The sequence below is a fragment of the Spermophilus citellus genome, assembly GCF_964194105.1.
Source record: "Spermophilus citellus genome assembly, chromosome: 2".
NCBI lineage: Eukaryota > Metazoa > Chordata > Mammalia > Rodentia > Sciuridae > Spermophilus > Spermophilus citellus.
Genome location: NC_138183.1, coordinates 159,213,793 through 159,239,033, shown reverse-complemented (window position 1 = coordinate 159,239,033; position 25,241 = coordinate 159,213,793). Strand labels below are relative to the sequence as shown.

General features: G+C 43.5%; 1 protein-coding gene across 1 annotated transcript; it reads right to left on the bottom strand.

Moving 5' to 3' along the window:
• Positions 1 to 701: 701 nt before the first annotated feature.
• On the bottom strand, positions 702 to 24,404 carry POU2AF1 (POU class 2 homeobox associating factor 1). The gene is made up of 5 exons (XM_081281253.1): positions 24,316 to 24,404; positions 5,915 to 6,045; positions 5,429 to 5,471; positions 5,079 to 5,344; positions 702 to 2,255 (listed from the first exon to the last, which is right to left on the bottom strand). The coding sequence occupies exons 1-5, from the start codon at positions 24,329 to 24,331 to the stop codon at positions 1,941 to 1,943; spliced, it is 771 nt and encodes a 256-aa protein (XP_081137379.1). The 5' UTR covers positions 24,332 to 24,404; the 3' UTR covers positions 702 to 1,940.
• Positions 24,405 to 25,241: the final 837 nt, after the last annotated feature.

The window sequence follows — 25,241 nt, the reverse complement described above, 5'->3', positions numbered from 1 at the left end:
ATCTTGCATAGATTTCTATGGGGAACCAGGGGTTTAATCCAACAGGATTGGGACCTCTCCTCTCCCTTGCCTGATCACATACTGTCAATCAATATGTACATTTATCATCTACGTTGCTGTATCAAGCTTTTAAAATGAAACATTAAGTCTGAATAAAAATAATTCAAAATATGTGTACTGGGGTTTTAAGCAGATACCAAGAATTTGGGTTAAAATATAACCCAAACAGGAAAAAAAACTTCTAAAAAAAGAAAGGCAACTTTGTCCAGAGTTTTTATTTAGAATGGCAAAGAAAATGTGTCAAAGAAATTGTTCATTTCCCAGCAGTCTATTACTTCTTTTTTTTTAATTAGTTGCTCAAGACAATACAATAATCTTGACATATCATACATTTGATTCAAATGGTGTATGAATTCTCATTTTTCCACATGTACAGATGGCAGGATCACATTGGTTATACATCCACATTTATACATACAGCAATACTAGTGTCTGTTGTATTCTACTGCCCTCCCTATCCCCCCTCCCCTTCCCTCCCCTCCCATCACCTCTCTCTACCCAATCTACTGTGACATATTTCTCTATCTTTTTTCTTCCCCCTCACACCATCATATATGTATTTTGTATAACGATGAGGGTCTCCTTCCATCTTCCGTGCAATTTCCCTTCTCCCTCCCATATTACTTCTATGTGGATTCTGCTGACTAAAGTGACTGCCTAATGGTGACAATGGTGTCATCAGCAGATGATTGTGCTGGCTCCCAAGGCACACATCCACCATTCAGGAGCAAATCACCCTGGCAATAATTGTACTCAGTCCCCTGCAATGATATAAAAGAAAAATTGAAATAAAACCTAATGGTACTTCTGGCTAAGGCTCTGGAAACCCCCAGGAAGGATGGTGCTTGGAAGGAAGAAGCCCTGGCTCCTCATAATGGTGGCTTATAGATGCCCTAAGACATTTAGAAAATCCACATAACATCACTAAGCAGGACCCCTTGCCAATAGGCTTCATGGGGTATGGCAGAGTATCTGGAAGGGGACACAAAACACATCCATCCTTCTGTTTATGACAACTCGGCTTTCTTTGGAAACATCCTCTAGAAGAGCTTCAAAACTAACTCTTAATGCAATATTTTTCCTGAATTCACTGTCCCTCTTAGAAATCAAGAAAGCTAGAGCTAAATGACTCCTCAGCCTTCCTCCTCTCCCCCTAAGACCCAGCTTCCCCTTCCACACCCCCACCCCAACCCCAACCCCAAAGTGTGTTCCCAGCCCTCTTCTGCCCTCTCTCCCTTCCCTGACCTGCCCCTACCCTTTCCCATCCCTATCTGTCACTATGCTGAGCCCCAGCCCTTGAGCCTTTGCTGCCCAGACTGTAAATCTGGCCAAGGCTGAGAACAGCAAACAAAGGAGCAACTATGAGAACTGACAGCTCAAGGACTCTGGCATCAGGTTTGCCCTGGGCTGCCTCGCCCAGGAGATGCTGGCAAGGCTGGTCTCCCCGCAGGGCACCCATATATCTCAAAATGACAGAGGGTGTAACTGGCCCTAGGACAGTTCTACAGTGCTGCTGCTATGACACAGCAGAGGGCACTGGAAAGAAAAGGACATCCCTGAGGAATGAGAAGTGATAGAAATGGAAACGAAGTGGATTGCAGAATTGACAAAACTTGGCATAAAATATTATCCCTAATATCCTGAATTTATCTTACCAAAGGAAGAGGACTGGAAAAAAAAAAGAAGAAAGAGAAGGAGGGAGAAAGGGAAGACTACAGTTCTAGCTTCATGTAAAAAGTGTAGTTACATTATGTTTTGATATGATGTTATGAAATGGTCATGTTATAAAATGGTTATTCCAGATATGAATCTGAGCTCAACTGCAAGCTTATTTTTAAATCCCAGTTTCAGGGGAAAGGATTCTCAAGTGGGATCCAGCCCTAAAAGCCTTCTACGGAGAGGGTGTGGTTAAGCTCATAGGTGTTGCTATCTTCTTCCTCCAAGAGCAGCTTGTCGATGGTCAGGGAACTGATGGCTCTCCTGGGGTCATCCATGTCCTGAAGGACTGGTTCAGGAATAGAGATGGGGAGCTGGACAAATTGAGGCCCAGGCAGGGTTGGGGCTGGAGGCTGGTACTGCAGGGTGGAGGTGGGCAGCGTGGAAAGAGGTTGAGCCCACGGGAAATAGGTGAGGGGCGCCTGGTGCTCTGGGCCTTCCAGCTGGGGTCCCACCGTGGGTGTGGCAGCGCTTCTTGTCTGTGATGAGGAAACACAGGACCAAGGTTTAGCAGCCCTGGCACATCCACCTGCCCACCCTTGACTCAAGAATCTCCAATGCTTCCTTCAACTCTGCCCTTCCCTGTTTCTCACTTCAGGGGGCTCTACCTCCTCCTTCTCAAAATCTCCCTCAAGGGAGAGTTAGACACACTTAAGTTGTATCCATCATCTGTCACTTACTAGCTACATGTTCTTGCTTATGCTACTTCCCAACTCATAAGCTCCATTTTTCTCATCTATTAAATGGGATAAAATTGGTAATGAAGTCATAGGGTTGAGCAAATTAGAGGGGATTTTCTAGATTTCATTGAATATAAAATATATCCCAATTTCCAAAACCTTAAAATGTGAAAAATACATGTATCTTAAATTCTGAATTATACATGTTAAAGAATGAGGTTGTCACATAGCCTAGAAGCTGTATCTTGGAGGTGGCCACTGCCCTGCCCAGACACACTGGCTCCACACAGCAGATCTGGCCTCCTGAGGTCTGGGTGAACAACACAGCTGCATCACTTTCTGGTGGTGACCTGGGAAGCCCAGCCATTCTGTGATGGGGGAAAGCACTGCTCTGTCAGTGAATATGGCCTTTCTGCTGCTGCTTGTGCCTCCTGCAACCTCTCCTCCAGTTTCTGAGCTGCAAATAGCCATGGCATCCCTGGTGACCCATGATGCTCCAAGGCCCAGGGCCATTCTCCCATGAGCTCCATGAACCAAAAATCCCACCTGTACAGTGACTATCTCACAAACCTAGATCCCGCCTGCCAGAGGCAGTGCCTAGATCCTACTATTCTTTCACAGTGGAGGCAAGTAGGCAGAAGTAGAGGTTCTCTGCATGAATTGATGTTAAGATGGCCAAAATCTCCCCCTTTCATCCCTGTTCCCTTGTCATCTCTCTCCAGTTGCCACTATGCCTTGAAAATAAACTACTGGAGTCTTTTAGAACACAATTTGTTGTTGTTGTTGTTTTTCCCAGCTTCCATATTTGGGTCCAGGAGGTCTAGAGAAGGGTCTGGAGTTCTGCATGTCTAGTTAGATCTTAGGCCATGCCAATGCAACTGGTCCAGGGAGCACAGTTTGAGTAGCAAGGCTTTAGGGTGTTTTTCCATAGCATGTTGGAGCTGGAAGCTCCCCCCATCCTGGCTGGTGTGCACATTTCACTGTGCACAGCCACTTCGTCTCCTTTGACGTGAGCCTTAGGAACCCAATCCAGCAACCTGAAACTAGACAGGATCTGGAAAAGCCTGATTATTTCCATTACTTCAAAAATCCAAATGGAAACCCTTCATTTTTGTGTCCTCAACTTCTATAGGTCAATTGCAACTGCAGGGTTCCTTGTGCAGGGGTAGAATTACACCAAACCAGCACCATACAGTTCTTATCTCTGCTGATCAGGAGTGCTGACTGGTAGCACAAGCCAGCTTTGATGAGTTAATTCACAAAATAGCAAAACAAATAAATTATTTCTTACTAAATACAGTTTGTTTGCTACACAGAACATTTCAAAGAAGGAGGTGGGGATGATGAAAGGGAATAAATAAAGAAAAGAATCCTTGGTAATGAAATGGCTGGGAACCATTATGTCCTGCCCTCTTTGTCCCCGCCAAGGGCCCCTGATATGGAAATGAGTTGCTTCATCTCTGGAGCCAGCCAGCACACAGGGCCCCCTCCTCCCTCACTGTAGAAGCAGAGATCTTCATGTCAAGGATAGCCAGGTGGGCCTTCCACAAGCCTTCCCAGGAAGGTGCTTAGAGGCAGGGAACAGGTGTATCAGATGACACTAGACCCTCCAGGGAACCCAAGGGTCATGGAGAACCAAAACAAGCTCCACCTGGAGGGTGGCCTCTATGACTGCTCAGGAAACCCAGCTCTACTTCCCAATTTCCCTGGAGTTCAGCTGGGTACCCCTACAACTATCAGCCTTTTCTTTCCTGCACACTGGAGGGACTCCCATTCCTTTGGTCACATATGTCACACCATTCACAAAACTATGACTGCCTTCCCCCATTCCCGGGGGCAGGAGTGGCAGGGAGCAGGACCTTCTTTTCCTGCCTGGCAGTTGAAGGAGGGCGTTGGTTGACATTGCTGGCAGACTTTGATATGATGACAGTAAATTATTTATTTATTTATTGAGTGATTTCTGTATGCCAGGAACTGTGCTAAAACTTGCACATGCATAACCTCATTTCATCCCAACAACCTCCCTCTTGTTAGTATTTCCATTTTACAGATGAGGACACTGAGGCTCCAACAAATCAAGTTAGTAAGCCAGGGACATACAGCTTATAAGTAAAGGGCTGGGATTTGAACACAAGCAATCTGACATTAGAGACAGAGCTAAAAAAAAACAACAAAAATTACCTATAGCTGGGTCTGACTCAAAATATATAGTTTTCTGAAAAGTTCTGTCACCTTTTGCTCAGCCCAGAAACCTTCCCACAATCAGTGAACAATCACTCACTTAGTTATTTGAATTGAAAGGCAGAGTCCACCTGGTATCCCATTCACTAAAAACTTCAATTTGTCACCAAGACTCACTGCTTACAGGCCAGCTGGGGAGATTCAGGACAGAAGCAGGAGCTCTCCCCAACCAAAAGGAACAAAAGGCATGACAAGACAGGTATGTTTATGGGAGATAGTTAGGTAAATGAAAATAGGAGCAGGCCTCCCTGGAGGACATGGTAGACTTGGATGACCTGATGATCCCAGGAACCAACTGCAAGGAAGACCAGGGGTCAGAAAGCCCTACTTCTAAACAGGTGCCATAGGCAGGCAGGTACAGCTCTGTTTTGTGTGACATACCGTGACGTTGGTGATGAGCGGAGGGGAGGCGTAGGTCAGCACTGATGAGGGCCCCACAACCGTGTAGCTCGGACACACGGGCTGTACATACATGTCAGCTGAGTAGGGGCAGCTGACAGCTTCATGGGACACGTACTCAGTGTAGGGTGTCCATGGGGTCAGGGGCTGGAGAGTGGCCGGGGCAGGTTGGGAAAGCCAGCCGGCACATAGGGCCCCCTCCTCCGTCACTGTAGAAGCAGATACTTCCATGTCAAGGCAGGAGGGACCTGTGGGAGAAAGGAAATTATAGAACTGCCCATGCCACCCAGATGAGGAGACTGAAGGACACCCGGGCTGTGGGGAGCTCTTACCCACTGTGGTGTAGGTCGCCAGGGGCTGATGGGGCAGCACCACCTAGAGGGAGAAGACAGGACAGGACTGGTGCTTAGCCATCTTCACTCAGTTCTAGGCAGGGAACCCATCCAGGGACTCCAGGGTAGAAAGCTTAGGCAAGACTCTCCCTGATCAGAATAAAACACTCCAGCCATTTAGAGGGATTTGTGTTTCCATTTTGCAAGAATGCTGTGATTTAGGGAAATGGCATCTTTATCTTCCCAGAAGGAACGCCCAACTCACACCAAGGTGTGTGTCATTCACTTCCTGAGGCCTCATCAACAGCTCTCTCTGTTCTATGGGCTGAGCAAGCCAGCCCCCTGCCCCTCATCCCACCTCAAGGAACTAGGTCCATCTCCTATACATCCCCATGTAACTGCCCACCTTCTTGCCGCCAAAGGGTACACCCCTGCCCAACCCTCTGTGACCCCCAACACACACACTGTCCACTGTGGCCCCCTCACCGCAGTAGGTGTAACAGCTGCCCCGCTGCTGGCATGGCCACGCTTCCTCCTCAGCAGTTCCTTCACTGGCTCCTTCACTCGGACACCCTGGTATGGCCGAGGTGGGGCCGGAGCTTGTTCTGGAGCTGTGGCTGTGGAAAGCAGTGTCACTGGAACCTGTGGCCCTTCTCAGACAAACCCCAAACCCAGGTGCCCATTGTCTCAAAGATCCACCTACTCTACTAAGTTGTGCTTGAACACGAGGACCATATGAGACTTCCCAGAATATTTCTCCCAGTATTGTCACTCTTTCTGCCCTCAAGCCCTCTGTGGCTCCTTCACACCCAGAAGTCGATGCCCAACCCCTCTGTCTAAAATGAAAGGACTTCTCAGTGAGATCTGAACCATTTTTCTAACCACTTTGCACAGTAACAGCTACATACACTCTGATTCCACCAGAAGGTCTGTCTTCTTCTCTACATGGTCCCTATATGTCTTACCTCCTCATCTCTTGAGATTTTACCATGGGCAGATTCTCTCCTACATCTTTCAACCCCTATAAACTATGGAATTTCTATAACCACAACTCAAATATTCCCAGATCTGGTTAGTATTCATCATAGGTGGCAGCAGAGGGCGGCAGAAAGATCTGGGACTCTGAGTCCAATGGCACAGGCCTTGAATCCTGCCCCTGAGACTCTGAATTTATTATCAAAAGAATATTCTGAGGAGTCACTTGACCTAATAAATAAGAAATTAGCTATATGCTTTGAATAAAATCAGATACACAGTAAGCACTCAAGAAATTTTTATCTGCATATAATATTATTTTTGGTATAAATTTCTAATGCCACAGCTAGATTATAAACTTCCCAAGGTGAGCTATTACACCTTATTTATCTATATCTTCTCAAGTGGCATGTCTCTAATGAGTTCAGTAGCTATTTGTTGATTAATCAACTGGTGATTCTTTAAAATGTGCTTTCATTCATCTGTCTTTCACCTCTTCAGTACCTTTGGAATTAATGGGCTATATAGCAAGTGGCACCTAGGTTCTCTGGAATGCCCAGGACATAGGACAAACACCTAATGGTGAACTATACAACCTGGGACCAGGTTTTCCTTGCTGCTAAAAGGTTTTCTCTACCTTTGTAATCAAAGAAACTAAAAGCACCAACCCAAATACAAGAAACCAAAAGACCAATCCAAATATGGGCCAGATCATAGGGCTCTTCTTAACCAGGGAGAGCAAGCCAAAAGTAATCCTGACTATGCTGTGACAATGTGCCTGCTCAGACAGCCTGTGGTCTAGGGGCCCTGGATCCTTGGAGGCCAGGCCTAGATCAGCCAAGAGTGGTGAGAAGCGCTGACCCTTAGGACTCACATACGGGGCCCATTATTATTCACTGATAAGGGCCCCAAGGACCTGGTCTCTGAATCAAAGGCCCGGAAGCCTGAGTAGCTGCTAAACCCGGATCCAGAGTGCTGCCTTGGCTGAACTTTGCTCAGCAAATACTCAGCTGATAAGGTCCTGGGCCTGAGTCAGCACAAGACCTCCCTTTGGGCTGTAGGTATCAGCTTGGCCTTGCCTCAAAGCCCAGTAGGCAGAGAAACTTAGGCACAGGTAGCAAGAAGGAAGCAAGCCCAGGGACAGATGATGTGCATCAGGCTAGTCTTCAGACACATCAGCTGGGGTCCCTCACCTGACCATGTAGCAGAATCAACCAGAGTGATGCCAGGCCCCTGATAGCCAGGCCCCTGCTCCCAGAGAATCTAATTTTGGGTGGGCCTAAGAGTCAACATGGATAGAAATCCCTCTGGTAATTCTGAAGACGTGCTGGGATTGGAATCACCGATAATTCATCCCTGATTTAACAGAAGAATCTCTCTACAACATCCCAATGGGAGATTAATTATCCTCATTTTAACTTTTCTTGTCATAACAAGGGTTCTGTACTGGTCTTCATTCACTCTTTCAAATTCCTGGGCACCATGTTCATCTTGCAGTCTAGTCAGGAATATAAGCAATAAAACAGCTACCAGCAGAATGAAGGCCAAAGCCTGTGAAATTCAGGCTGACACATGAGTATACAACAGGAGAAGCTGGCCTAGTATCTGTGCCTCCGATCACCTTCACCTTGATTCTAAGAAGCAACAGCAATGAACGGGAGAGCCAAAAACACTGGTATTCAAATCTAGGTTGCTACTTACTGCTAGAAAATTTTCAGTTTTATTGAATGACTCTGGGCCTCAGTTTTCTCATCTGTAAAATGAAAATAATAACCCATTCCTAATACAATTATTGCAAGGATTAACTGAAGTGATTCACGGGAGATACCAAGGCCAGGCTCAGGCATGCTTAATACATGTTTTTTTCTTCTCTTCCTTCCATCCCTTCCACTGTCCTTTGGAGAACTATACTGTCAGAAAGCTTTTCCTTCTACCGAACCTGTCTGTGGTAAGAAGAACTATATTTCCTTACATTACTTTCTAAAGAAACTCACAATTCATCCATTTATACCTTTCTCCTCCATGAGATGAGGATCATAATGGTATGCATGTTGTAGGATAATTGGATAATATTATCCTACAACCCTACAATATGTAAAGTGCTTGCAATAGAATTTGGCACAGGATAAGCATTTGATATATGTGAACTAATATTATCATTAGTAGTAATATCCTTTTTTAGCATCTGAAGGTCCTGGAGACCTGAATGACTTCCCAGTCCTTAGTCAATTCTTAGTGACATTTTTTTAACCCCAAGCATTCTTTCTGGGTGTATCACTCCCATATAAACTCCACTTGCCATGTCTGTATCTGTTTATTGATGCCCCATGCTGCTCATGGAAACTAGGTGTGGCCTTACTTGGCAAACAGCAGGGATACCTGCTTCTCCCATATTCTGCTTACCCCTTCTCAGGGTCACCACAGCCACATCAGTGTCATTCACACTCATGTCATCCAACCCATGCTTGTTTCTAGCTGGACTTCCAGCTAATGCAGACTAAGGCACTGTGCACTTGTGAAAAATTCAGGGTATGAAGTTATCTAGGGGTCCGAGCACTGTGGTCACCCTCTAACCTTAGCTAGGAGACAAGAAAGGCTCCATCCCATATACACACATCTCAGCCTAGATCAAAGAGAGGTACATTGCTCTCCCCACTTTGATTTGCATATACAGTTCTGGGGAAGGGCCCAGAGGCCTCCAAGTTTCACTCCCTACCAGGAAGGGGACACACCACACACTTGGCTGGACAGAGACCAGCTGGGCACTTCCAGGATCTTGGGCTTCCTGCCTCCTGTTGTTTTTAAATCAATGAACAAAGAGGGTTTGGAGGAAGTGCTGCCAGCAGAGAGTATCGCCTTCTAATGCCTGGACTTCCTTGGAAGCCAGTGTCAACAGATGTGCCCTGAAACAACAGAGTGTATGCAGAGCAATTTCTAAGTCCCCGCCTCCTGCTATTACAGTTGCAAAGTCCCACAGCTCCCAAGGTCGCCTGATGCCCACTCCTGTGTCCGCAACCACCTGCCAAGGAATCCTGTAACTGACTCCATCTGAGCAGACAAGAGTGAGGCTGCTTCCGACAGCATCTGTGCAAAGTGTTTGTGAAATATCAGAATCCAAAGCCTCAGGACAATTCCTAAGGGAGCCCAAAAGTGAAGTGCCTTTCACACCAAACTCTGGAGCAACAATGGACCTAATTCCACAGTAAACATTGTGCTTTTAACTGCCACCAGTATGAGAAATGAGCCCGCAAACACAACTTTGCAAGAGGAAAAGAAGTTTGTCTGAAATCATGATTGCCTCACCTTGGGGCTGCTGGATCCCTGAATTGAACTAACTTTAAAACAGCTGAGCCAGGCACAGTGGCTCATACCTGTAATCCCAGAAGCTCAGGGGCAAGAGGATCACAAGTTCAAAGCCAGCCTCAGCAAAAGCAAGGCACTAAGCAACTCAGTGAGATGCTGTCTCTATAAAAAATACAAAATAGGGGCTGGGGATGTGGCTCAAGCAGTAGCGCGCTCGCCTGGCATGCGTGCGGCCCGGGTTCGATCCTCAGCACCACATGCAAACAAGGATGTTGTGTGCGCCGAATACTAAGGAATGGATGTTAAAAAATTCTCTCTCTCTCTCACTCTCTCTTTAAAAAAAAAAAAAAAAAAACAAAATAGGGCTGGGGATGTGGCTCAGTGTTTGAGTGCCCCTGAATTCAACACCCCCCAAAAAAAAAAGAAAAAAGAAAAGAAAGAAAAAAGAAAGCAACTGAACTGGAATATTTTAAAGAATTTTTTAGAATTATTAAAATAATATTTTAAAATAACAATGAAAAAGACTATCCAAAGAAAATAAAAGAGCAGACTGAAATAATAAATACATCAGCAGAGAAGATGAAAGCCCAACTTCCCAAAGTAGAATTAAATAGAAATTTTAATAATCCCCTGATCAAATTGTAGCTCTAGATAGAATAGCCTTAAAGCCTGAAGGTTTCTTGCTATTTAGCATGTGGTTTGAGGGTCTTTTAAGTCTCCCAGGGCATTCCTTTGCCCATCACAGAAAAATCTGTCCACCTAAACATGAACCTCTTGGCCTTCATTGGAAATCTCCCTTTGGGGGCTGAGAAGTTCACCATATTGCCTTTCCATATCACTGGAAGTCAGTTGCCATTAGGGTGTAGGGGAGGAATGAAATTAATTTAGAGCAAAACCCATTAATTTTGCCCCATTGAGGGCTTCCCTTTTCCAAAATGAGCAATGAAAAAAAAATATGAAGGTATAAAAAGTCAGCAGAGTGTATTTCAGTTCCCTCTGCCACACACCCAGACATGCTTCACATCACAAAAATAAGAGTCCTGCAGCTGCCGTTCCACTGGAGACCACAGAGCATGACAGACTCAGGCCAACAGGTCACCTCACACAGCATCCCTGGCTGCATATTTGTGCTTGCTCTCCACCAAGCTAAGGATACAGGATTCTACTGATTTTAATAAGTATGGCACTCCTGTTCCTTGATGGAGGTATAATAAAATTTTGCTGAGGAAATATGCAAAATTTCGGCACATGTTTATTTAATGATCCCATGCAAACCACATTGAAGCCACAGCACAGAAACTACTCAACTAAGGAGGCAGGTCACCAGGCACTGGTCACCAATAACCAACCTCTCTTCCCGAGCAGATCTAAAAGAGCCATGTCATACAGGCATTTATTCCCTACATCAGCCTCCAAGATGCTCTTGAGAGAAGACCCTTCTTCCAGCCATGTTCTCTTGTGGTTTCCCACCAGTCTAGCCAGCAATTTGAACAACAGTTAAGAGAGCTGCTGGGTTAGGTGGGATCTCAAATAAGCATGCATCTCTATCACACAGGAACCAGAGAACAGAAATCTTTCTAACCCATCTTGACAACCCATCCTGACAATCTTGCCCACTGAAAAGTCTTTCCATTTACAACTGGTTGAACCTCAAGGCTATAGCCACACAACACCATTTTGAAAGATAAAAACTTTCAAGCTCAGAAGGACATGCAACACACTATCGTTGATGACACTCTATTGATCGCTCCAGGTTACCACTATAAGATCTTTTGCAGCTGGTCTTCATTATTATTAAAAAGAAAGAAGTAGATTCACTAAGGAAAAACAAAATTTTCACTTTTCTTACAGTAAAACAAACAAAAATGAACAACAGAAATATGAACCTAGGGCTAATGAATTTGCCCTAGGTTCTAACTGAAAACAAAGTCTGAAAAGTTGCTGACATTATTCACTTGAGTGTAAAGAACCTTGTTCATGGTCATGGCCTAAGAGAGTTTAGATCTTCTGGAAAAGTAGACTAAAGAATTTCCTAACTGTAATGCTACTGCTGGTGCTCTTTTGAGGGTGAAGTCCTGAGTCAAATTTGTTCTTTCCATTCATAAACAATGGCTGACTTTTCTCCAAGCAGGAAGAAAGAACTTGGGCTTTGGCCAAAGTTTGGACTTGACACACTACAGAAAGGCTTTCCCCACCCAATTTACTCTAGATTGTAGTTTCCTTTTTTTCTTTTTTTAATGTACTCCAACAAAGAGATTCCATATACATGTAAATGTGGGCTTTCCATTCACTAATGTTTGAACTGAAGGGAACTCGCAGCCACGACATGTAAACACATCATTCATATATTCTAGAAATCTAGATAACACTTAAGGAAGAGAAGAAAAAAATGGATAATGAAAGCAGAACAAAGGCAGGAGATGTGGCTTTACAGTTGTTCAGAAGATTGAGAGAAAATGGACTAACTCGGGATTTGATGCTACTTGTCAGTATGCTAGGGCAGCTAGGGAGTAATGGCTGTCATGACCTGTAGGCTGGGATGTCTCTCTCAAGAGATCTCAAAGATGGTGGCTGATTCTGGACTGGCCAGAAAAGGGGAAGAGTCAGGGGCATTTCCCCTGCCTGTGTCCCCACTCTAAAGTACACATTCGTTCTCAACATCCCTGCAGGATGCTCAGTTACCAACCACAGGCAAGTATAATGGGAAAAGCTCCAGTTACGTAAAGGTTTCCCAGACCTAGGGGTGCTGAAGGGAACTAGAGAGAACAGTCCTGATACAGAGAGCCAGGGCAGGCTTGCACCTGAAGTACGTTTGGAGTAACTGCAAAGGGTTGTTTAGTTTTAGACACACAGAGCTCCAGACTGCAGGGGCCTAGGAACCTGGTGATTGCTATGTAAAGGAAGCCATAGCCAGTGAGGATACCCACCGTGATCACACAGGGACTCCTCTCAAGTTACTTTATGTATAAATGAAAAGCCATTTTCCCACAGCCCACCCTGACCCACCAAGCTCCCGCCTGAAGTATTCCCACTCAACAAGCCTCGAGTGTTACCTGGATTGCCCCAAATGTCCTATATGTCCCACCCCATGACCTCAGAGACAGCCAAAGACCTCAAGTGCAAGAGGCTTCTGTGTAGCAGTAGCCCTCTGTTTCTTTCATCACAAGCACCAAGTGTTCAGATGTCCATTCCCCAGGTGCTCTCCTCACCTTTCAAACCACCAGTTCACCCTCCCTCCAAACCTCCCATGGAATAAGCAGAGCATGGAAGGTTACTGGGTCCACTTCTTCTTTATTATGCAGAACCAGGTATGTTGAATGAATAGGTGACAAATGTCCATGTGTTTCCTGGTCACAGTCTTAAACCCCCAAGAACTCTGAAATAACCACACTCATATTTGCATGATGATCTGTGGCTCACAGAGCCTTTGACTCAAAAAATTTCATGTGAGGCCTCACTACAATCTCTGAAGTCGATGCGGGAGGCATTTTACTCTCCCTCCCTTCTTTTACAGATGAGGAAAATGATCTTTGGAGATGTTCGGTGACTTGCCCAATACCACACTTAAAATATTGTCATCAAGCAAACCCAGGACCTCTGATTCCCAACAGAGTACATTTCTTCCTCATCCCCTTCCTCCTTCCTCCCTGCCCGAGCAAGTCCCATTTATTTCTCTGGAGATTAATCATCAAACGGTCTCTGAGTCAATCCTAACTCTCCTTTCAGTTGGAGTGTGGGCTTCAATCACTCTGACCCTGTCCCCCTTCATTGCTAGTTCCCCCAAGAAATAGTGTTTCTCAGCTGAAGGAGGAAAAGGCAGTCCACAAAGAAACTTGCCAGCAGCCTGTTCACGTGAGGAGTGACAAGAACTGAGAGACTCAAACAATTCCCCGCAAGGTCTTATTTTTGGTATTTTTTGACTGAAATGACAGCAGACAGGTCCACCTGAGAAACCAGCTGCATCTGCCCGCCCTTTACAGAAACTGGGGTCACCAGAGCAGAAAGGGTTCCCATCTCAGATATGCCTCATCCCAAGGTAGGGGTCAAGATCAAGAGACCATTGGCAGAGCATTCATTGAGCAAGTACTTAGTAGGTGTAGCATGCTAGGTCCCTGCCCTCAAGGAGCTTACAGTCTGCTCTAATGATTATAGAGTTAATCAAATAATAGCACAAGCAAGTCTAGAATTTCAAACTGTGACAGAGCTGCATCTGTTTCAGAACTTGTTTCCACCTCCACCTGACTCAGTAATGCTTAAATGAGCAGCAAGCTAGGGAGCCCTGTCTATAGGGACTGCATAAAGAGAAGAGGGACAAAAGCCATGACTGATCTCTTCTCTCCAATGCAAAGAGAGGTCTGGGGACAGAGGTTCGGGTCACACCATGCGAATGAGTCTCATCCAAGACACTCAAAGTGGCAGGCCCTGGGTGAACCATAAGGTTGTTTCACCAGCTGGTATAACCCTAGTTTGGTTGATTAGCCCACCAGGAGAAGAACAGTACCAGGGACTCAGATTCTAATATGGAAATCAGCTGGTTTCAGAGATTTTAAATCTGAGATTTGAATTTGCAATGGTTTTTGAGCCAGAGTAGAGCTACCCTTGATGAAGTCATAACCAGCCTCCATCTAAGGGTGGACCTATTTCATTTGAAAAGGGAGGAAGTAACTAAAGCAACCCTAAAATCCTTGACATTAAGAAGCAATATGGGGGCTGGGGATGTGGCTCAAGCGGTAGCGCGCTCGCCTGGCATGCGTGCGGCCCGGGTTCGATCCTTAGCACCACATACCAACAAAGATGTTGTGTCCGCCGAGAACTAAAAAATAATAAATATTAAAAAATTCTCTCTCTCTCTCTCTCTCTCTCTCTCTCTCTCTCTCTCTCTCTCTCTCCCCCTCCTCTTTCACTCTCTCTTAAAAAAAAAAAAAAAAAAAAAAAAAGAAGAAGCAATATGGGCAGGGTGCAGTGGTACACACCTGTAATTCCAGCAGCTTGGGAGGCTGAGGCAGGAAGATTACTAGTTCAAAGCCAGTGACTTAATGAGGTCCTAAACAATTTAGTGAGACACTGTCTAAAAAATTTAAAAAATAGTCTTGGGATACAACTCAGTGGTTAAGTATCCCTGTGTTCAATCCCTAGTACTTTAAAAAAAAAAAAAAAAGGAGGAGGATGAGGAGGAGTAGCAGCAACAGCAACAGCAGCAGTGTGGTATATAGTTTGGGTCTTAGACAGACCTAGTTTGCCAAACCTGTTATACTCCTTATTACCTGTGTGACCTTTGGAAAATCACTTAGCATATGTGTGCATCAGTTTGTCTCTCTGCAAAATAAGAATAACTTCCATCTTAAAAGGTTATTGCAAGAATTGTGTAAGATTGACACATGCATCTGGTGCATAATAGACTATTTTTTGGATGACATATTGGGTATTGCCTCAGATTTTTAAAGAGTAGCAGGCCTCAAAAGGAGAAAGAAAGGGCTTAACTTGAGATCTGGAGAGCAATAGATCTTTATTAGGCATTGAACAAGAGAGTTCAACCACCCTGGGTACCCACCTAAATTCTATAGCAAGGCAGCATCGTAGGGAGGGATGGAGTAAAGGAAATGAACACATCTTTCTTTATTATATATAGGCCTGAATCTAATATTGCCAGTCTGATCTAGGACAGGAAAAAAAATCTGTGGGTTAGGCAACTGGAGGAGATAGCTGGAAATTCAGTTGTTTATTCCCTGATTAACCTCTAATTGTGATTTTCTTATGAAAGAAACAAACTTTTCCTGAAACACTCACTCAAGGACCACTCCCTTGGAAGGATTTTCAGACCCAGCAACAGTTGTGCACTTAATGTCAGATCCAAAGGCCCAAGGCTCACGGTGGCCTGGGATACAGTCGTTATGGGTGGAAGTAGTCCCAATGATGGACTCATGATAAAAGCCAAGATACCCGTCAAGATGAGCTTTGGTGGGTAATTCTCAGATTTACTAACCAATGGCCCTCATGATGTGGGGGATTCCCCTGTGAAGGACAGTGCAGAAGAGTTGGGGTTATTAGAATATCAAGTTTGGGAAAACTGTGACTAGGTCAATTGTTGAAGAATTTCCCCTTCCCCTTATTTACTAGAGACCCACAAAAACTGAAAACACGACCTTCACATCTTCAAAGCTCCACAAAGACAAATGCAACCCTTCCCAGCAGTTTAATCTGTAAGCCAAGAACCTGTGCGCAGCCACCATGAATCTTGTTGAAGAGAGTGAAGGATTGATCAGGTCAGGTGGTTGTCTGTGATCTGAAGAATCCTAGAATATAGTTATAGTGACTGTAGGTGCCAAAAGAGGGACAGAGGCAGGGAAATATGGAAGTTAATGAGCAATCTGAACTCTGGATAACTCCTCAGAACTGCTCCATCTTAACTTTTACATTAGGGTTCTGTAGACTTGGTTTGAATAAAGAGAATTATGACCACAAAAATTGTGTATATCAACCGATATGTCCTTGGATGGTCTTCCCAATGCTAAGATGCATCTGCATGTCTCAGAATCTTAGCAAAGAACCTATCATCAATGCCTCAGGACCTATATACCTATATGTCATATGTTTGGTGGCATATTTCCTGATCCCAGCTACCCTTACTTCCTTCTGAAGATAATTTATTTCATTTGTTAATTTCTCTATCTAGAAATCATTCCATTATTGGATGGGTTGATGGATAGATAGATGGATGGATGAATGGATGGATGGATGAGTACAGGCATGAATGGGATGATGAAGAGATGACAGATTTTCCTTCTGCACCTTTCTTCCCTGAATTGACGTGGCTTTCATCCAACATTAAGACTTTCTCCTATTTTCAACTCCTTTGCCTCTCTTCATTCCTTTCTTTTCTCTCTCCTCAAGATTTCTCAGACCAGAAAGTTTTAATAAGCTTTATTTTTTTCCTTACTTTCAATTCAGTGTATGATTCTTTCTCTTAAATTAGAAAGAAATTCAGCTATTTTTAAGGGTGGTCAAATTCTTTTTGGTCCCAACACCTGGCCTGAAAATAATTTTAGTTTATAATTCTTTGGCTACCAGCTTTTCCCAGAAATTGGTACTATGAAACCATTACTAAGAAAGGGAGGTAGCACATAGTTGTTTCGGTTTTCAGTATCATTAGTGCTATTTCTTGCATATTTCAAGTGTCATTCTGCTCATGAGTAGTTTATAAACACCTTGGTCCAATCTGGTGAATTAAAAAACAAACACAAGTTTTCCAGTCAGTACAAGACTCGCTAGCATCCTACCTTACCAGGGTGGTAAGGTAATCATAGCCAGGTTGGTCACAGAATGATAGGCTTAACCATTAGCTTAATCATGAACCCTATTATTAATTACAAAACTCGGAATACATGCCCCACCATTTCATAAGAAATGCAGAACTCAAGAGGGCATACATGTTGCAGTCTACAATTAGCCTGCACAAACTTTGTTCTCAGAGGTAGAGTGAAAGAGAATAAGAAAATGATAATTGTAACTACTATTTATTGGTTCGTTCTTAATGCTAAGTACAGTACACCCAACCCTATGAAGGAAGAGCCACATCCTTGGCTCATACATAAAGAGATGGTGGCAGAAAGAGGCAAAGGGACTTGCCAGCATCACACACCACTAGGCATAAACCTAGAAGCTGAGCTTTAAACTATTAATAGCAAACAAAGAACAGAGATGGCCCTCTCCAACTCAAATTAAAACCCTACTCCACATCTCACTTACACTCACACACAGAGATGAGAAAGGACAGGCTGGCTCTTGCAAAGTCTAGAAGATTCAGAAGGAAGGAAGTTCCCAGGAGGCAGAAGCCTGGACTCCCAACATAGGCTGCCACACAGGATTTCCATTATAGCTGCTCAGGAAACAGAGGTACTAGATTATTTAGAGCAGGCTCTAGGCTCCTCTTTGAGCCTTCCATTAACCAAGATGTCTGCAAAGGTCCCAAGGAAGGAGGTGCAATAGCAAGCACAAGCCGGGCACAGTGGGAACGCATGTAATCACAGCAGCTAGGGAGGCTGAGACAGGAGAATCTCGAATTCAAAGATAGCCTCAGCAAAGGTGAGGCACTAAGCAATTCAGTGAGATCCTGCCTCTAAATAAAAATACAAAAAAAAAAGGGTTGGGGATATGGCTCAGTGGTCAAGTGCCCAAGTTCAATCACCAGTACCCCCCCCAAAAAAATATACCTATATCTATATTTATATGTACCTACTTATGGATATAGATATCAAGCACAGATCCTGTTTTCTTCAACCAGTAAGCTGAAGCATAAGCCAAACACATCAAAAGTGAGTTCTCACCAGGCATGGTGGTGCATATCTGTAATCCCAGCAGCTCAGGAGGTTGAGGCAGAAGGATCAGGAGTTCAAAGCCTGCCTCAGCAAAAGCAAGGTGTTAAGCAACTCAGTGAGATCCTGTCTCTAAATAAAATACAAAATAGGGGTAAGGATGTGGCTCAGTGGTAGAGTGTCCGTGAGTTCAATCCCCAGCACCAAAAAAAAAAAAAAAAAGTAAATTCTCAAGACTGGTAGACTTCATTTGCCCTTGGCCCTTACCTAGTGTGGAAGGCCTAAACTTTGATCAAGAGCACTTTCTAAGTGTGTGGCAAACAGAACAGCTTAGCAAGTCATTACTTGAGGTCTGGGTCAAATTAATTTCACTATGTGGGTGAGTAACTAACCTAATCTTGAAGCTTCAATTTCCTCATCTATGCAAAGACCTTGCAACAGAAACTATGCCATGGAGTTTTTATGAGAATTAAATGAGATAACACATTCAAAGCATGGCAAAGACTGGCAGTTGTCACACCCAACATCTGACTTCTCCCTCCTTCCTAACAACCCCTGCATTCTGGAGTGTGGCAATGTGCCCAGCTAAACAGTTATGCTGCTCTCCCTCCTAGGTAGGAGTGGCCGTTACATGTTAGGAGTTTTGTGTTGGGGGAAGGGGCAGTGATAGAGAGGCATTGTTTTTTGTTTCTCCCTTTTCTTCCTTGACCTTGTCTGAAAATGTGAAGAAGAACACAAATATAGTGGCTCAAGTTAGAATGATAGCTATGAAGCAATCTTGAGGACAAAAGCCATAAGCCATGCATAGCAGATCAGAAAGACAGGGATATCATTGGTGCAGTATAGACTCCATACAATCCTGAGCAGATAAACATGAGCTTCTTTTACATGACAGAAAATCTTGCTTATTTAAATTTCTATTATTTCAGGTCTCTTCACGAGCAACAAAATGTAATCCAAATGGGTCCAACAGAACCTTTGGTATATTGCATGCACCAAGTAAGTACTCAATGACCTGATACTGCTATTTATCACTATTTAAGGGATTAAGTATGTTTTGCTCACAGTTGTGCAAAATCCAAAGGTAAAGTAGAAGCTAGGATTTCAATCTCCAACTCAGCAGTTCTCAATCTTGACTACACATGAGAATCACCCAGGAAAGCATTTGAAAATCCCAGTGCCCAGGGAAATTTAACCAGAAGTTCCAAGTTGGGACTCAGAGATCAGTGTTTCCTAAATCTCCTCAGAGGTTTCCATTGTGTAGCCAATGCTGAAAAGAACAGCTCTAAGCAGATGCAAAAATCCCTTCCCTTATATTATGGACTCTCTTTTTTGGTGGGGGAGTTCTGGGCATAGAACTCAGGGGCACTCGACCACTGAGTTACATCCCCAGGCCTATTTTATATTTTATTTAGAGACAGAGTTTCCTGAGTTGCTTAGCACCTCGCTTTTGCTGAAGCTGGCTTTGAACTCCTGACCCTCCTGCCTCAACCTCCTGAGATGCTGGGATTATAGGAATGCACCACTGTGCCCGGCATATTATGGACTCTTGAATTAAAAGGTGCTTTATTTTTTATAGGTGCTTAACTCAGCAATAAGCACTGGAAAAGAATTTCAATCAAGTTCAGTTTCCTTGCCATTAGCCAGGAAAAAAACAAGTTTCATTTCATATGAGATCCAAAGTGGCTAGGTGGCTGGCTGATGGCCCTGTGCCTGATTTTCTATGGTGCAAACTAGAGTCTTTGTCTCCTGTCTACAAAAACAAGGCCTTGTCTACAGCATCTCACAACCAGGATAAGAGGTTTCAGAGAAGACCTCTCCCCATCCAAGGCAGGCCCACTTGAATATTGCTAGGTAGTTCTTAAAGGTGAAAATTATGTTAATGATCATAATCACCCAACTTCAATTTGGTTGGTTCAGAATGAGAAATTACAGGACATTTTCATTTACTCAGAAAATAAACTGTTTTTTGGAAGAAATTAGAAGGGGGAAACTGATATGCTTATTTTGTAATGAGAAAGTTAAAACAAACATTTATAGGGCTTCTTAATTAATCAAATGTGCACACATTCAATGAATAAGTGTAGACAACCTTGATTCTTTTTTTTTGTTTGTTTGTTTATCACAAAAGAATACATTTGGAAGAAAGCTTTCAAAACATTTTGGGTGTAGAAAGGGGACAAATTTGGCATTTAACTTTAGTAAATGTGGGGAGAAAGAAATAAAATATCCACCATGAAAACCATCTGTTCCTTTACCAATTAAATCTGTGTGCTTGGTAGATGTGTCACCTATTCCACCTGCAGAAGATGCCTGTGAATTTGTGTCTCTCCTTTGGATTCAACTTGTCTTTCACAGCAAGAACCACTGAATCAGTCAGGTTAAGTTTGTTTTCCATTAGCAGGTAAGTCTGTTTTCCATTGTCATGTAGATTATAGGCTTACACCTATAATCCCAACAGCCTTGGAGGCTGAGGCAGGATCGAAGATTTAAAACCAGCCTCAGCAACTTAGCAAGGCTCTAAGCAACTCAGCAAGACCTTGTCTCTAAATAAAATATTAAAAAGGGCTGAAGATGTGGCTCAGTGGTTAAGTGTCCCTGGGTTCAATCCCTGGTACTAAAAATAAAAAAGGAATCACTGAATCATGGATAAACTTGGTAAGCACTAGAGGTGTTTAGGCCCATTAAGTAAGCAAAGGTTGTAACACAAAATAGAAATATTAGAGGTGGTGTTCCTTCTTGTTTTAAGTGTGTCTGAATCCATGCAGGAGATTTCAAGTTTCCAAAAATTATATGTATATTTACATCTTCCTTCCCTTAAGCGCCCTAAAAACGTTGTCTATTTAATGAAACCCTAGGGTAAATCCTAAGAGCAGAGTTCTATGTTCATGACAATTTTGATATCCTAACTTATCTGTTTGCTAAACCTCCTCTCTGTTCAAGTTATCTGAGAGCAAAGGCACATTTGTGCCATAATAATTTGATAATAGCTATTCCCTAAGATGCTTCCTTGGGCTCTACAATAAAGCTAACACCAAGGCCCAGTCTATGGGATATGAAACAACCAGTCAAAAGAAAATCAGTTAAGTCTGTTTTCCATTATCATGTAGATTTTTTTTCTTAATACAAACAAGAGTAATAAAATGCAGTTGTCTGATTTATTTCCTCTCTAACAAGTGGTGTTGGGTATATTATACACATATTATCACTTTTAAGGAAGAAATTCAATCAAATCAATTTTGGGCATTGGACAAAGTTATAAATTGGCTGCAAGTTATATCTACCGTTGCTGCTGACACAGTGCAAGCCCAGGATATTGAGTACCTTAAGGAAATGAATGCTTGAAGTACAAAGCAAATTATCTAAGACCAGAGGGCATAAACTTTCTATAACAGGCCAGACGCTTATCACTATAGGCTTCATGTGATGTACTGTCTCTGTCACAACTATTCAATACCGTCATCAAAGCAAAATAGCCTCGAATGAGATGCAAATAAAGAGGCATGTGTTCTAATAACTTTATTTACAAAAACAGGCAGTTGGCCTGATTTGACACCCAGGCCATATTTGCAGATCACCATTTTAGACACTTGGAAAAATGTCACTAGATCCTAACACCCAAGAATATTTTTGATTGAGGCTTTTTATCTCTTCTAATCAAAGAGTAGAAAAGGACATACAAGAAGGAATTTGGTATAACCCTGATGACTCAAGATGGGCTTACCAGATGGAAGATGTCTGGTAGGGAAGGCAGTCACTGACCTGCTTATCAGAGAACTTGATATCACTTCGTCCATATTCTCTACTTTAGTTCTCACAAAAACTAATTAGAATCCCCATTTTCCAGATTTTTAAGAATGTGAGAAGGTGAAATAACTCAGTTGATACCTACCTGTCAAATCCAGCCCTATCTCACTCCAAAATTCATTCTGTTTTTTTCTGTTCCATGACTAGTTGGTGCAGATGTAAGTTCTATGCTATGTGGGACAGGCAGGCAGGACCAAATGCAGAACCAGAGAGAGAATCTGCGATTATCCAATTGGCCAGTCAAGTACATTTTTAATCCATAGGTGGGGCCTGAAGATCATTTCTCTGTGCCAGCAGTTCGGAGTATTGTCACGCTATTCTCGGATCTAACAAAGCCTGTGTTCACATTTAGTCCACAAACAGGGGTCATGGACCAGGTAAGAAGGAGGCAACTTTTACAAAGTGAATGTTTTCTTAACCCTTTCCAGAACCCCAGGGCACAGTCATTTCACCTCATGCCTCGAGGGTGTTTTCTGAAAAAAGAAAGTGCCTTTTCAGCACTCTTGGTGTCTGATTTCAAACCCTGCCCTTCCATCGGTGATTCTAAGTGGGTTGATGATGCCGCCTTGTTTTTACTGGTTTTCCCACAGGGTTTAGTCATCCAGGTGCCCTCCCTGAGTACCACATACGTGGATCCTGGTTGAGAGGATAGGTGCAGTGCACAGGGCCTTTCCTAGTTTTCTTTAAGGCTCTAAAGGACAATTAAAGAGAACTATGGTGTGCATTCATTTGAACATGTGGAAAAGTTCACCCCCATTTATTCCACTGAAGAGCTTACATATGGTCCCCTTTTGATGGAGTTTTTGCTATATCTGGCTAGCCCCCAAGGATATGAGCAAAAAGCATGCCCTTTGGCATCCCCTTTTAAAAAAAAAACACACTTTTCATCTCTTAGGGAATATTAGAAAATAAAAAATGTAGTGTCTAACTGAGAAGAGAAAATATTACCTAGAGAAGTAACCCATCTCAGAGGCTGAAGCAGACAGAACCAAGCAGTTAGCATCGTTTGCTAAGGATAGCTCTGCAAAAGGGGTATTGTTTTTACCTCCATTTTAAATACAAGAAACAAAAGAACTGAAAAAAGGAGGGACTCACATAAAACCCAAATAATTCAGCTCAAAATGAGAGGTCATATGGATGCTTAGAAAAGACATGAAGGCCCCCTGCCCTAACCCACAAAGCGCTCCCAATGGAATTGGCTGTCATTGCTTCTGGAAGGATAGGATATTTCTTTATCCTCTTTCTGGTCAAGTTGTACAACATCCAAAGTAAAATGTTCCTAATTATCTTGGAAGAAGTCCATAACTCTAAATCCAAATTAAAGTTCATTTCTTTTTATTTACAAAAATGCATCTCTCGTGAAAAATGTTGAAGTCACTCCTTTGTGTCTTGCATTAACAAATTCCAACTCCAGAGAATTTACACAAGAAATAAAAGCAAAAATTGGTTATAATGGGACTGTAAGTCACATTTTAATTAATGAATTTATATTTTCAGAACTTCAAAGTATCCAATAGAATAGTCAATTATAAAATAAACTTCCTAATTTACCTTTTTCTGTAAATCTATATTCTCTTAGACTAAGTTTGCTCTGGAAGTAGGTATGCCTGAATTAATTGAAAGGCATTTTAAAGAACTAAGCACCTTTAAAAAGAATAGAGCAATTTTTTTGGTGACACTTCTTGCCTGAAGAAGTACAGAACTAGACTCCCATAAGCTTCATCTCTCAAGAGATTGTCTATTTACTTCATTTACCTCATAAAAGAAATATTGCAGATAATCTCTGTATGATTTCAATGATGAATAACACAAGTTCCTGTTTAGTCCACATAATGGAAAATAAAGTTCACAGTTGTTCCATCCAACTCCAGGGATAAAAATCAAGGTCAAAGAGACACCTCCTTCCTTTCCACACTGGGACATACTAGTCTTACCACAGAATGGGAAAAAGAACAAGAGGCCAGAGAGCAAAGTGAATAAAGACCCACTTCTCAAAATCAGTTTTCCACCCTGTGCCAATGCATTGACTTTCAGCAGAGAGCTAAAAAATTCAGATAGAAACAGGTCCCCCAAACTAAACAACGGGCTAAAGAGTATCTGCCTATAAAAATAAAGCCCCTCATGTAAACAACTGTACCACTTTCCCCTCCAGCCCCAACGCCGTATCACATCTGGCTTTTGTTTTGTGAATCATAAACTGCCCTTTCTTCACCACAGTGATTCATGCACAGAAGCAGAGATATGATGAGCTGTCCCACCTTGGGACACTAGCTCATCCCCCCCACCCAGCCTGGAAAATCAGCATCACCTCTGACAGGTTGGTTTCTCCACCAGGCTCCATCTCGCCCACCCCCTTCCTTTCTGCTCCCCAGCTTGGAACCCAGGCCTTGTAGCCCCATCACCCCCACCTCCCCAACTCCAAGCCAAGGATGATCTCCTGGCCCCGGACTGTGCTTACTTGGCTTTGACAGCCACAATCAAACCACTTACGTTTTTGCCAGAGCATGGCCTGTGACAGGATGTTGCCTTTTTTCTTTGAAGCAGACAGTTTGGCTTCTTTAATGTGAGACCTGGGTGTGCTTTCCTCCAGTGGAACCACCGCTTGCTCTGAGGCTGCTTCCTCGGCTTTTTAAAGGCCTGAGTTCCCGCTGCGTGGGGGCACGTCATCACATCCTCCCACCTGAGGCACGGGTGCACTTTTTCTTCAGCGACGCTGCCTGTCACCCCACTATGTGTGCATCCTCAGAGGCCCATTGGCTATAGAGAGTGCTTCACACCAGAACCAGCCAGCTGGGACTGAACAACCACAAAGCACAGGAGGCCGCGGCCATCTGCACAGAGCCACAGTGTGATGTTCCGCGTGTGAGAGTGTGAAGGTCTGTATGGATGAGATGGTGTGAGTAACCACGTCAAGTCTTGAATCTCTTTCTTTTGAGGATCCCAAAAGAACCTCTGGAAAATGCTGGGTTTTCTCTGGTGCTTGTTCTGGGTTCCACCACCAGGACTTTGGCCAGACTCGGCCTGCCATGGGCGCCTGCTCAACGGGAAATGCGATTCCCAGGGGTCACTGATTCTCAACATGGGAGGAAGCACCTGTCCTCACTTCAAGCCTCACTAAACAACCTCCTCCTCCTTTAATATTGCTTTTCTGTTTATTCTACTTTGAAATGCAGTGGCCCCTCCCCTAGCCCCAGTCCCCACCAAAATGGCAAGCCTTAATTTTGTTTAAATATGGAGGACATTAGTTCTGATGATAGATATATCCACAGCAAAAGAGGCCAATTCAGGGAAGAAAGGAGAAGATGCCCACACTCCTTAAATGGAGCTGGTTTCTCAAGGGGGTTTTGTTGGCACACTGAGAACAGGGCCTCTCTCCTAGTGCCCCCCACCTGATTAACAGGAAGCTTCTCAAAGGA